General features: G+C 35.9%; 1 protein-coding gene across 2 annotated transcripts in view; it reads right to left on the reverse strand.

Annotated features, from left to right (window-relative positions):
- TCEA1 (transcription elongation factor A1) overlaps window positions 1-14,504 on the reverse strand; it is a 28,399-nt gene that overhangs the window by 2,509 nt on the left and 11,386 nt on the right. The window contains exons 3-8 of one of the 2 annotated variants that reach the window (XM_030446153.1): window positions 13,536-13,641; window positions 6,453-6,540; window positions 5,269-5,414; window positions 3,293-3,349; window positions 2,223-2,377; window positions 301-447 (exon numbers count right to left, since the gene is read on the reverse strand). In XM_030446153.1, coding sequence (XP_030302013.1) covers window positions 301-447; window positions 2,223-2,377; window positions 3,293-3,349; window positions 5,269-5,414; window positions 6,453-6,540; window positions 13,536-13,641 — 699 coding nt within the window. Of the gene's footprint in view, window positions 1-300; window positions 448-2,222; window positions 2,378-3,292; window positions 3,350-5,268; window positions 5,418-6,452; window positions 6,541-13,535; window positions 13,642-14,504 lie in introns of both variants that reach the window. The other variant, XM_030446152.1, reaches the window with a different exon arrangement.

Genomic DNA, 14,504 nt, shown 5'->3' on the forward strand with positions numbered 1-14,504 from the left:
ACCCTCCTTTCAGGGAGTTATGGAGAGCGATGAGGTTTCTCCTGAGCCTCCTCTTCTCCAGGCTGAACAGCCCCAGCTCCCTCAGCCTCTCCTCATAGGGTCTGTGCTCGAGTCCCTTCACCAGCCTGGTTGCCCTCCTTTGGACCTGCTCCAGGACCTCAGTATCCTTCCTGAACTGAGGGGCCCAGAACTGAACCCCAGAACTTTTGTTCAAGTTGAACAAAGTTAGAACAAGTTGAAAGTTAGAACTTTTTTAATATGGCAATCTTTACACAGGAAATAAGCTTTAAAAAAATGTACCTGGGTGTATGTACAGTTCTTCTTTTTGCACTTGCCACATGTAAACAGATCAGTTTGGGTACCTCCTGTTTTAGCCATCTGGTGCTCTCTGATGGCTTCTTTGGTCAGATTTTTGCGCATTTCTTTCAGCTCATCACTCGCCATTTCCTGTGGTGGACAAAGAGAAGACAGAGTTCACAAGAGAGTTTCAGCTTTAAATAAGTCATTACCACTATGTGAAGCCAGAGTATTTTTCATTTAGAATCTATGAAAACAACAACTTTATTGCAGGCCAAATTCATTCTACACATTTTTGGTTTTACAAGACTTAAATGGAGATACTTCAAAGCTATAAAGAGTTTAAAATGTTCTTGTTTGGGTTTTTTTACAGGTGGGGGGAAAAAATCTAAAATTAGTGGAGGTTATGAAACAGTATGAAACACCTGGAAATATTTCTATGCATATGCATTTCTGAAGTTGACAAATGTCATACAGAGACAAGGTAGAGGAGAACTTAAAAGTTCTCCAGAGAGAAAGAAATAAATCCTCTCCCTAAGTAAGCTTTTTGTATAATAATCTTCTGTAGGTCAATGACAATTACAGGAAAAAATTTACACTATTTTGACTATTTCCATATTTGTTCTGAGAAATACAGTATAGCCATGATTTATGATTTGCTACCATAAGTCATATATATTAATTTCTAAACACTAACTGAATTTTAAACACAATTTTCTTCTTCCTTTAACACAGTTCTAGTGTGCGGGATCTCTGCAATGTAGTCAAGTGTGCACAGCAAAAAAAATTATTCCAGTTTTCTTCAAGAAAGTGTGATGTGAAATTCCAATCTTGTATTACTGTTATTTTAATTTAGAAATAGTCTTACCACTACAGGGTTTTTTAGCCATTAAAGTTTTAATCCAAGACATTAATTAAAACAAAGAATGGGCACTGGACAACAGAAATTGTACATTTGTGCATATGCACACACACATAGAACAAAAACCTCAAAATACTTACTGAGGATACAACCTACTTACACATTCCTTAATCAGCCTGTTTGGGTTGCTATTAATGCTAGTGATGATTTTCATTACCTGATCATTACTTTAATTTCTTTCAGTCTCCAAGATACTCCTTTGTACCTGATTTGAGGGCACAGCTTCCAACACATACAAACAGAACTACAAAACTCAAACCAGGTGTTAACTGTAAATGAAAAATCTAATTTTTCATTTGACTTCCTAGAATTATTTTGATTTGTAAAGTGAGCACCTGAACAGAATTCTCTATTGAAGTGTCCAAAATGTGCTTTCAATAACAAATTTTATTTAAAGGGCAATTCTCCTAGCTTCTTTCTCCTATCTTTTACGGGTTTTTCCATTTATTGTTCAATTTCCTTCAAAAATCACTTGAAGTATTCTGCCAAATTTGAGATAAACATTAAATAAATACTGAAAATGCCAACAGGGCAGGAGCTGATCTTTAAAACCACAGTGCTATACTGTGCTTAGGAACACAACAGCAGGTGTTAGAATGTGAAAAACCAGTGGCAATACAGGCTAACACTTAGATATCTCAAAAAGTGAGTGGGTACACAGCTTGGACTCACTAGCCAGACACACTTGCATCTTCCAAAACTATCACTGATTTATCATGTGGACTTTTAAGAAAGGGCACAACAAGCCATGTTTCAGGTTACATGTGGCAGGTTACCTGCCTTCTGACTTGCAGACAAAATCAGATATTTAGGAATCATTAACAGCCTCCAGCTTCAGTCCCTCTGCCCCAACACAGCTCTGTAATTCAGACTGTGAAAGCCACAAAGAAGCCACAGTCTTTCAAAACTGCAGGAAGCTTACATTAATTATTTTCATGGCTACTAAACGCAGGCCAGGACACCAGTCAAATAGGCACACAGTTCAAGACTATACTTTACTTACCTCTGCTGTCATTTTGGCAAACTTGTCAGGAGGAATGTTCCCACATAACACATTTTTCCTTAGGTTAGGATTCTTTGCATCCTTGAGATTCGCTATTCTACTTCGTACTCTGTTTTTGTATTTCATATCAGTGTTTTTTAATTCTTGAAAAATAGGTGCTTTGGTTTTAAGGAACAAAACCGTAACAATGAAAACAGAGCACTCTAGAGGATTCATTCTGGGGGGCAACTTTTCTAAAGAAATGCACTTCTCTACTACTGGTCAAATCCTCCCCCCAAACTCCAACCAATGGTTACTTTGCCATTCCATGCAGCAGACTTCATGTCCTTCTGAAGCCCAATCAGAGTTTAGGAGACTGTCAGTGAAACATGAATATTTAGGCAGTAGGATCTCCACTGAAAATGTGAAAATACACCCATAAACTCATGTCCAGTTCCTTTATCTCATCCTGAGGATTAACTGATTTCTTAAACCAAATATTCAAACACCAGTAGCTCACCAACAAAATTTTAAGAGGTTTGCAACAGAAACAGGAAATTCCATAACAGGGAAGGTGGCTGACCCTAATTACTGAAGGTCACTGAATACTGAAGATTAGGCTCTTTCTATGCTTAAGAATACCTAGACACACACACACACACAATATGTCCAAATGTCTGCACTGCAACCAGAACAACCCCTTCAAAAAATCCAACTTCATTTAGAAATAAACTTGTACAAAAAGACATTAGAAAAAGAGTAAAGTGAAAATATGATATTTTAAAATAATATAGAAGATCCCAGCATTTTATGTCAGAATGCTTCAGTAAGATGTAATATTTAGGCTGCAAGGAAAACACACTGAACTGAAGAATCCCACACACACTCACCTACACACATTCCTACATGTTTTAAGGCAAATCATTTAGGTTGTGCTGCTTCTTAAAACACTAAATTTCTGCACTGATGCATTTTTAATTAAATTAAATTAAATATATTCAATATAGAGATCAAGTTAATTAATTTTAACAATCTCAATGCTTTTAAAAATACTCTTGTCCCAGAGTGCACAGCTGTACAACAAAGGATATCTTCTTCAATTTGAGAACCCAACTCTTCCTCATCAGCACCAATAGCAATGTAATCATCTGAGGAAAACAAGTATTAAAATATCAGCAACCTGACAATCTCATCACTGTTCCATTTCCCCGAGAACCCATTTGAAACTCTGAAACTTGGTAAATTATGAAACTGCAATGAATTTTCTTTTTGCATAGGACAGTTTAATTTACAGTATACTTACCCTTTCAAAACTTTATTGTTACTTTGAAGAAGGAACTATATCTGAAGAGCAATTTAAGTTTAAAGAAGTAGAACAACCCTAAATCTTTCACAAAAACAAGAATTCTGACATCCAGTTTAAAGTCTAAGTAGAAACAAAAAACTCTGCTATGAAAAAAAATTTAAATATTGTAACAGGCTGGCAAGTCCCCATCTTCTATTTGTGCTTAGAATAGAATATCATAAAACTAAAACATTTTGTATTGTTTCATCAATTCTTTGTCTGCACAATACAAGCATAAACAATTAATGTGCTGCATACATGCAAGAAAAAGATTTCATCAGAAACATAGTAATTAAATAACCAAAACAATATTATTCAATATTTTTAATGCAAAACAGAGATGTTATAAAACATGTAAATTAGAAGCAATAAACCATGGGAATCCAGAAGACAATGCAACACGTGACCTAAACAGTCTCAAGATTGTTTACTGTCTCTGACAAAAATCCTTACTAAAAGACAGCTGCCTTTCCAAGACAGCTTAGGACAAATTAGACACTGATTGTGTTTTCCTCCTTCTCATTTTAACACAGGTGTAAATCAGTAATCGAAACACCATTTCTCCTTCAGTCTCATGCAGAAGACCATAAAACCAGAAAACAGGTTTAATTTTTGAGACTGGCATTCAACCTCTGGATTATTAGTTTACATGTGTTGTAGAAAGTATCAAAGCAAACAGTGTTCTTAGAAAACTAGCTAAGGTTAAGACTACATAGAATTATGAATACTAATACGATATATGCAATTTCATGGTCACAGTTTGTGTTAGAACTATTAACTACAAATCCAGAGGACCAAAAATTCATGGTCTTCAGTCACTTTTAATTACTATCTGTATCTGAATTTATGTGAATCAAAAGGAGAGGGAAGAAGGTAAAAATGGGTGATTCAGAATTCTGCTTACACTGGGTCAGGTTACAATAAGCTAAAAACAGAGGAACAGGAGCTGGGTCATAAATTCTGGTAGAAGTCAAGGACCCACAAGAAAAAAATACAGGTCATTCTGAGGAGTGCAGCTTTTAGCTTGCTCCTTATCCAGCATATCATTCAATTTGTTAGTTTAAAGGCACCCAAGTATAGATGAGATGGGAAAACAAAAAATAAGCCCATAACAGTCAAGGAACTTACAGATGCCCAAAAGACATGAACATACAGCAATGAAACACTCTTACTGTATTTCAGTGAAACTTCAAGATTAAATCTAAACAGAAAGGCAGCCTCCAGAAACCAAAATCTGAAACCCCAAAGGATCTCTGGTCTAAGGCAGGCAGGCAGGCGTGCAGTAGCACTCACAGTAAGATAAGACAAAAAAAAAAGTAGCAGCTTCCACAAAAAGATTTACATAAAGCATTAAGGATTCAATAACCTTCCTGAAAAGGCATTAAGACTGCAGGGAAGGTATCAGATGAACAGAAGCAAAAAAAAGTGTCCTGTCTCTTCAGCAAAAAAAAAATGCATTTCAATACATTCCACTGCTGTCAAGGTAACTCATTACTTGCAGCTCGGGTGAACTGGTCTATGGATATATGTATACATGTATGTTCAAGTCACAGAATGTTTAAGTTGGAAGAGACCTCCAACATCATCTTTTGATGATGGCACAACCTTTGACCAACACCATAATCTAATTACTAAACCAGGCAGGAGAAAAACAGAGTGGGAAGGACTGAAATAGGGAAGAAGGAAATAGTTAAAACTCAAAATACAGACCACAAAGCTCACCTCCTGTTCTGAGAGCTGCAGAGAGCATTTCTCTACATTTCACTCGTACAGAATCCGAAGTGCTTGGAGCCCGGGGAAAAGAAGGGATGAAAGAATTTGAGGGAGCACTCCCCTCCTCCTTCCTGCTGCTGGAATTGCTACTTGAACTGCTAAAAAAAAGGGGAAAAAAAAACCAACAAAAAAACCCAACCAACATTAATGTGTTTTTTTCTCCTCTTCAAATGCCTTTGTACCAGGGCAAAACATGGTCTTTTGCTATACTCATTTGATGGTATTCCACAAAAGAACACCAGCCACCTTTTTAAAACTACATATAGCTCTAGAGTCAATACAATTTTAAAAGTGTCTTTAGAATACACAACAGGATATCCCACACAATAGAGACATGGCAGGTATTTCATTCCATTATGTGGCATGCAAGTTTTAATTTTTAGTTCACTGCATTAACCTGACATCTTTCCCCCTCCAAGGAACTCTGCTTTAAAAACAGTGAAGATACATCACACTAACATTCAGTCTGCTTACCCTACTGAAGTGGTAATAAACAATTAATGAAGTTTTGCAAACTGTAAACCAAGAAATTTTCAGTTTGCATCAGGACAAATGGTTAGAGGTTCAATCTGGATTTGAAAACAGATTCACTAGAACCAGAAATGTCTAGAAGAGAAATGGGCTTGCAGATATAATTTTACAAATGTTCTTCATCTCTTATATTGTCATTAACTTAGGCTCATTTTTCTGTTAACATCAATTTTGTGTTTGCAAAAAAAAAAAAGCAGAGAATGAGACTATTTATTAAACATAAAGCTAACAGACAAAACAAGTACTCTAAACCTCTAACATGTGCAATTACCACAAAGCTGTGACTGAAAGTTGTTTTATAGTTCTCAAAGCTTAGTGCTAGCCTTGAGAAATGATGGGGTATTTCAAAGATGAGACAGATGGAATGAACAGAAACTACGCTGGCCATATCTTGACATGTGGCTCTTATCCTTTTTTTTTTTTTTTTTTTAGTGGCAGCAGCAGGATTTACTTCCCTATCTACACACCATTTATTGTACAATTCCATCTATTTCAGAAAAAAAATGTGGAAGCTGTCTCCAACATGACAAATTTGGATCAAATAGCTTAATGGTTATTTATTCTAAGTGGGATTATTTGTATAGCCATGAAGAATTAGGCACCTTTCTTCTCTTGCCTCGGGGCTGTTTTGTGAGGAAGATGCAGGCTCCTTTTTTTTTTCTTCAGAATCTTTATCAGTTGAAGGTCCATCTGGAAATACAAAACATTAAAAACTCTTTAGCCCAGAAATAGTAACTGGCTTAAATCAGCAGCTAAGTTTCTTTGATGATTTCTCCTGAACCAGTTGGGAATGCTATGAGCTCCCACTCTCTGTTTTGACCTTCTCTTGCAGTACAGCCTTCCAGATCCCAACACATTCCCCACCTCAGCAAATGGAAAATATGACAACACTTCAAATCCTTCCAGTCAAGTTCAGCACCTGCTTAAACTAGCAGTGAAGACATGGTGAAAATGTAGGCTTTTATGATTTATTTCTCCAAATTCTACTGCACGAGGTAGACAGTAACTTCTTAAACTACTGCATCAAATCTCTGGAGTTTGTCTTCTGCCTTCTAAATAAAACTTCCTACTAAATGCATATCATTCTGTTTCACACAGGTTTTCTACTAAGGGATTGAATCAAAAGAAGCTATGGCGTGAAAGCTATCATGGCTGCCAAAAAACAAATCTAATTTTTATATGTTTTTGAGGGAGTTTTCTAAATGTGTTCACCGTATTTTCTGTAATAGTCCTTAAAAATATTTCAATTTGCCTTTTCCATGCAGGTTGAGTTTAATTGCCAATTTCATAAAGCACAAAGACTAAAGACTTCATTAAAAAGGGCAATCCCAACATTTAACTTTAGCCTAGCAAGAATATCTAAACCCCTTCCATTTTAAAAAGAAATTCAGAGTAGCTAAATTGAGCTTCTGCTTTGATTTACTCTCTAGGAGGGCTGACTCTCTCCACTGCCTACAGAGAGATCCTGGTGAGATTGGCATCACTCACTGACAGATTTTGTGAATTTTTCAAAGCACTCACTTCTAATCCCACAGACTGTATTACTGGGCTAAGTATATATTATAAAGTTTAAAAAGAACTAAAAACAGACCAAGAAAAGTAGGGAAATCTGATAAGGCTCAGTATTTCCCATGAAGATCTCCTAAACTTGGTATATAAAACCTTGTATAAGCATCTAAAAGTCTTCTCATTTCCAGAAAAGCCCCATCCCCACCCACCCTTCTCAGGGGAACTTGGTGGTAAGGAACACACAAATTCAGGTCTCTCAATCAAGCACTGAACTTTTGAGGTTTTTTCCTCCTTTCCTATAGGGTAGAAAATTAGTATACTAGCTTATTTTTAATAGGAACAATTTACATTCAAAATTACACCCATCTACTACACTGCCTCCAGCTGTACCTGAAAGTAGATGCCTAGGAAGCAGTATAGGTAGGTACCAGGCAAAAACACAAAGATAATTCTCCAGAATTCACTAGCTCAAAAATTTGGTGATTTTCAATTGTTTATAACTTTGTATTCAATCCTTTATAAATTTCTCCATTTAAGAAAAAAAGAACAATAAACGCAGTAGATGATGCACATGGATTAGCTGTCTTTAATAAGCTGAAGGTGTTATTAAAAATATATATATCAATTTATCAACTTTTATTAATGAAAAAATTAATTCAATTAAGAAAGTAAACAAGGCTATAAACTGAATGGATCACCAAAGTTTTTTGCTATGACACCTAAAGACCACAATACTTATTGAAAGAAACAAAGCCCATTTTAACATGCATTTTCACATGACTACTCACTATGGCAACAAATTCTAACATGGTATAAATGTTTTTTTTAAAGTTACAAATCTCATTTGCCCCTCACCATTTTTTAAGCAAATGTTCATTGGCTTTAAGACAAACTGGTAGATTATAGAGGTAGCCTGGGGTACAGCTCAGGTTCTGCAAAGCAGCACATCTGCCTTAGAGCTGAGCTCTTCTTCAGCCCATTTACCTCTGTATTTTTTTCTGGCACACAAGTTCTTAAAGTCAGAGCTGACCTAGGTACTTCCTGCTTGTTTTGCATCAAAGGCACTGCTATTGTGCAGTTTTAGTTTATCAAACCTGGTCTTGGTTTACCAAACATTTCCACTTAGCTCAGCATCATTTCCCAGAGAAGACAGGACACTGAACATCTGCCAAGACCCTATTTGCTCCTTTCAGCTACAGAGGGTACCTGTGGGGCACGAGGATAAAGCAAGGGATTAAAGCACAACTCTTCCTACACCTGCAGAAGAGTCTATGCAAGTACATCTTGAATCAAGGTTGAACTTCAGCAGCTGAGACAACTGGGCCATCTTCAGCAAATATGTCTTCAAAACTATAATTTCTTTTATCACTCAAGAGTTTATAGATACTTCGTCTTAATCCAGTTTCAGAAATCTGAAAATAAAGTTAACAATATTCTCTGTTTGCTTGAAATATTCTGTTAAGCATTTAAGTCATTCAGTCTTACAGACCATAATCTAGAAAGTACTGAGGAGAACACATCCAGTGTCAAACAGTACTTGTTCATACTTTCACACTTTAAATTATTATTTTTTTTTAATTTGAAGCAAGGATTTTTCAGAAATGTTACTGAAAGGTGGCTAGCTGTTCCCTGGAGCCACATGAGATTCTAATTTCGTGGTTTATCACGTGCTACCAAATCAGGTATTACCATCAATACTTCAAAAGTTTTTTGAGTATTCAGTTTAAATAAGTTGAAGGATAGAGCCATGAAAACAAGCAACAGATGGCATAGTCATGAATTTAACAATTACCCTCGTATTTAATAATTCTTTAGGTCCCATTTTACAGACCCTGACCAAAACAGTCTTGAAATGCACAAACAGCTACATTTTCAGCAATATCTAAGCAAGGTGTAGTAAGGCATAAAGATAAAATCAGAAACCCTTCTTCCCAGTATTAGCATAGGGAAGAATAATATCCAAAATCTATAAACAAACACAAAATCATGAACTGCTTGTCATTTTAAGACTCTTTTTATCTTGACAAGAAAGCATGACACGTTAACTTCTTTGCTATACACCCTTTTTCTCCTATAAAGTATGATGCAATTTCTATCATGTTATTATATCTCCATTGATAAGCCTAACAAATGATAGATTACTGAATGCACATGGAATAGTTCCAAGTATGTTATTTAATAGGTGATTTCCACACCTCATACTTGATACAGAAACGAAACTAATGAACTTCTTTTTGCACTTGATATATTGCAAAGATGTGCATTCTTCTTAACAAGAGGAAAGAGTATTTTTAAACAAAAAACCAAACGATTATTTTGAGCAAAGTTGGTAAGTTACTACACGTCCTTGAACAACTTTACCTAATGACAGCATTAACATACTTGTAACATAGTCCTAGACTGTGCCAGCTTGCTTCAGTAGGTTCAAAATAACAAAAGATTGTATGAACAAAGCTATCTGAGTAAAACACCCCTGTGAAGTTTGGCTAGTGTTATCCTCCCTTGACAGCATTGAGCACTTCAAACATTCTTTTAAAATAAAATGATTCAGGCATGCACTTTTTTGAAATAGGCATTTCAAAATATTCATGGCCCCATCTTTAGATTTTAATACTGGCAACAGATGATCACACTTGCACTTGCATGTTAAAAATGCAACACTTGCACACTTTTAACTTGCATGTTAAAAATCACTGGCCAATCATTCTGCATTTCAAATTCAGTACATAAAATTACTGGAGTTGAGCTTACTAACTTACAGGTATGGACATTCTTTTTCATGCCATACTCTCATAGTTTAGTAAGCAATTATTTGTGATGCAGTATGTTAAATTCCTTAAAGGATTTGCTGTTGCTTTTTAACAGAAAGGCACTCTCCTCATAACCTAATGGATATGCACAGTCATTATCTGCACAGCATACACACCTGGCTAGTTGGGAAAACGATCATTAATTTGCAAATCCTGTGTTACAGTTGAACAGTATTTTATTCTGAGAGCAGAACTTGCTGCCTTATGTACATTGTGACCAATTGGGTTGTGTGGTTGAACACCCTTACAACAACATTTGAAAGCAATCTTTCCGTGTAGCTCACTCAGTCACTTCAGACAAGGCTTTGCAAGCCCCCTTTGTGCTAGGCAGCTTCTAACCCCCACCAAAAAACTATCAGTAACTTGGCACAGCTCTGGTCAAGCCATAAACATCTGATGCTACACAACCTTACTTTGATTTCTTCTTATATTTCCCATGCATTCTTAAAACTTACGTTCCGATAGCACTGAGCACAAACAGTACATGCAGCCTAAGAGTCAACACTTCTTGCCTAAATTCAAAATGTCATTTATAAAAATAACTCACAAAGACTTCAGATCTCTGAGTACAATGCTTGGTAGGATTAACAGCTGTCCGCTTCTGTTGCCATCTCTGATCCATACCATTTTACATGCACTATAAACAGCATAATCGAAACTGATTTCTCAAGCAGCTCAACATACTGTATTCCGTATTCTTCTGAGAAAGTCAAAACTAATGACAAAACAGAATAAAAGTACTTTGTAAGATTCCCACCCATATTTTGCACAGCCCAGATACCCTCATCTTCCACAGTTATGAGAATTTAAGCCCTAGTGAATTACTGAGCAGTGTAACAAAGGTGAAACATTTGCTCTACTATGCTTTATTATAAGGTCTACATTAAAACCAAGTAGAATTTAAATCCATAAGTTTTGAGGACAATCACTGCTGTATTTTCAGGAATAATTTGATTTTATATTATAAGTGCACAACCCTGGGCCTGGCATATACTATATACTAATACTAGACCTGGCACAATAACCTCCATGAAGTAATATCTGCCCTTTAAAAAAAAACAAAGAGCATGAACAAAGGTCTCATGCCTACTGCATCAACAAGGAAGTATTCAGTTCTGATTAATGTCACAGATTTGCTATTTGCTTTCCAGTTCCCACTATTTGACTTCACCTGATGCAACCAAATTTAGATAGACTCTCCCAACTGTTTTAAAAGAATCTGAATGTAGCAAGACAGCAAAAGGGGAAGGTCCACCTTGTCCCAGCTGTATGTCACTGCCTAATCCTGTGCAGGAAACAGTAGCTGTCGACTGTACCAAAAAAATGGATGTAGTTGAAATTTAAGCCAGTGAAAATAAACAATCAGTTTACAACTGGTCAGTTTCCAGCTCTGGTCTCCTGAAAAGCCACTTGAGCTCTAGTTGTAGCAGATGAGGGAGCAAGGAGGCACCTGTGCAGAACTGAAGGCAGGAAAACCCCTTCCAGCAGCAGCCTACACCTGTACTGACCTGACACAACCATGGAGCACCATGGTCTTACTCCAGACTTCCACAGCATGTTCATCAGGTAGGAATAATAAACTTCCTGTTTCACAATGTGTGAATGCTTATCAGTCAACTATAAGTAACAATTCATTAAGACAAGTTTGTATGACTTAAGATACAGTGTTAAAAAAAAAGGACTATTTTTACTGTCTCAACAAATAAATAGCAATTCCTTGGATCAAAGGACAGTGATACTAAGAAGGGTCAGCACCACCTCCACTGCTCCCCCATGGAAAAGTAGTATCTGAGGGGATTCCAAAAGATGAGATTTTCATGGGGGAAAAAAAAAAAAATTTCATCTGCTTTGTTGCCTAAACTAGGCTGCAGTATCAAAAATTTGAACTTCAGAGAAAAAAAACAAACCTTACAAGTAATAAATTTTGGTAGAGCCTCTTTCTATCCTTTTTAACTTCAACCGAGGACTTGAGAGATAGGTCACTGAATCTAACTGCTGCGTTTAGAAGCTTTTAGATCTACCCAAGTTAATATACAAGTTCATTTCTCCACTTATGTATCTTATCACTTTCATGCATGAATGGATATGATATAGTTGGACTTCAAGTTCTAGGTGGAAATTTAAAAATAAAATGTACATGATTTTCACTATTTGCCATTGAACTATGGCATTGAACTATGCTAAGATTGTTTATAAAGTATACATTTAATTTATAATAAAAGCCATTCCTATTATTTAAACAGTATTTTATCAGCATACCTACTATTATCTAAATTCAATTTCTAAAGCTAAGCTAATTAACTAATTTTTTAAAGACAGGTTATAAAATATCTCCTGTAAAGCTTCCTGCTTCTTAATGGAAGTTGAAAGCTGTGACAAATTGTCCAATTCTACTTCTGTCCACTGTCAGATGGATACAAAGTCACCTCTACACCATTTTCAAGAGAGTAATAAAGTAGCTGAAAGAAAGACTTGGTAACTGATGGTGGCAAATGGCAGGGGAGGAACGCCAGGTAGGGTATTTGACCTATTTTTCTAGACTGAATAGCAAATACTTCCATCAGTAAAAAATAATGTAAGATATTTTTATTTCAAGATTTTAAGCTTCCTAAAGCTTTGTTTACCTAAAATTAGACACAAAGAAATAAAACAGAGTACAGTACAGTGTATGAACAAAAATACCTGGACACAGTGTGAGATTTGAGTGTCTTCAAATACATTTAACTTAAGTACTATAAATTACCCTTATATAAAAAGCCCACTTCAAAAAGTTTTCATTAACTGCATTCATTGCTTTAAGGAAGATTAAGCAAAAAAAGTATCAGCTCACTAATTAGGAAGGGGATGAAAACTATGAAGGTTCTATAAAGTGCAGATCTATTTCTCACTACCTGGTAAGTTCTAACAGATTTTTAACATCAATTTCCTGCAGGATTTTTTTTTTTCCTTCACGAATCATTACATAACCAAACTTCCAAGCCTCCACACTCTCATATGAGATTTTGCACAAGCCCTTCAGAGTACCTGCTATATTTGACAAAGGAAACAGTCAAGAACAGGTTCGTTAGTGCTGCAGTAGAGTCACTCCAGATCAACAGCAGGCAACAAGACTTCAGAAATGAGTCACAGCACAGGAGCTGCCTTCCTACTGCTTGCCAGCCCCAATAAAAATATATTAACTTTTGCTTTGAACACACTTTCATGTAGTGCACTGACAGCCAAACACAACCACATCAGTGCAGAAGGTTTTAATACTTACAGAGAAGCACAAACATATCTAAAGCAAGGCCTGTGCCAAGATGTGCACCAAGACTGCATTCAGTTAAAACATGCAAGAGAAAAGAAAAAAAGTTTGTATCACCATACCCAACAGTTTCTTCCAAGACTTGATAAGAGATTTTGCTAAAGATGTAACTTCTTCATCTGTGCTTTGCTTGCGTATTGCGTTCACAGACATTCCAATTCTGGTAGACTGCCACAGAAATAAAAATATATACTATAAAAGGTGACATGAAAACAACTGAGCAAGTAAACATACATACAGTTATACTTTTTAAAATGTACAAAGTCCCCTTTTGTGTTTGTGGTTTTAGTTTTTAAAAATACCCGGATGAAATGCTGCAAGCCTTTATAAAACTTATTTTAACAAGGACATTTTAAAAAGAATACAACAGCATTACCATTTGCCTCCATCAAAATAGTTTGGTAGTAGGTTAATGGGAGTTAATCAGAAGAATTTTGCACCCAAAGCACCTCAAAAAGCTCTGCAGAACTACTTATGTAAGCTAAGTACATCACCCCTAACAATTTTGAAAATCATACAGAAAAATTTTAGCAAAGGTTCTAGCCTCAAGCCTTGTTTTTCCATGAAGCAAGTGCTTCAGTAACTTGACATTCCTAACACACTACATTTAGAGACTGTGGAAGAAGTTGTAATATCAGTTGAAAGAAACCAGTTTTAGGTTCCTTATAATTTTGGCATTACTGAGATTCTTTAAAATCTTAAGCACAGAGGGTTCTGCTTTTCGAATGAAACAGCAAGACCAGCCTACCTCTCTGAAAGGGACAAGAAAGTCAGGCTTTAAACCTTTGGCACTACTGCCATCTATAGAGTGAAAAGGAGATTAATTTACAAAACTTTTTAAGACTCAAAAGATAAGAACATAAATTCAGCTCAACAGCAACAAGTTTAATTTTAGAAGACTTCTGACTATCTGTTAGTCTAACAAGTAGAACACTTCCACAGTTTTAGTTTTGTGGAAGGATAAAAGTGTTCTACAATGCAAATAAGCATTTCATTATCATTTCATCTTTTGACTGATAACTATTTTTTTA

This window comes from Calypte anna, chromosome 2 (genome assembly GCF_003957555.1).
Source record: "Calypte anna isolate BGI_N300 chromosome 2, bCalAnn1_v1.p, whole genome shotgun sequence".
NCBI lineage: Eukaryota > Metazoa > Chordata > Aves > Apodiformes > Trochilidae > Calypte > Calypte anna.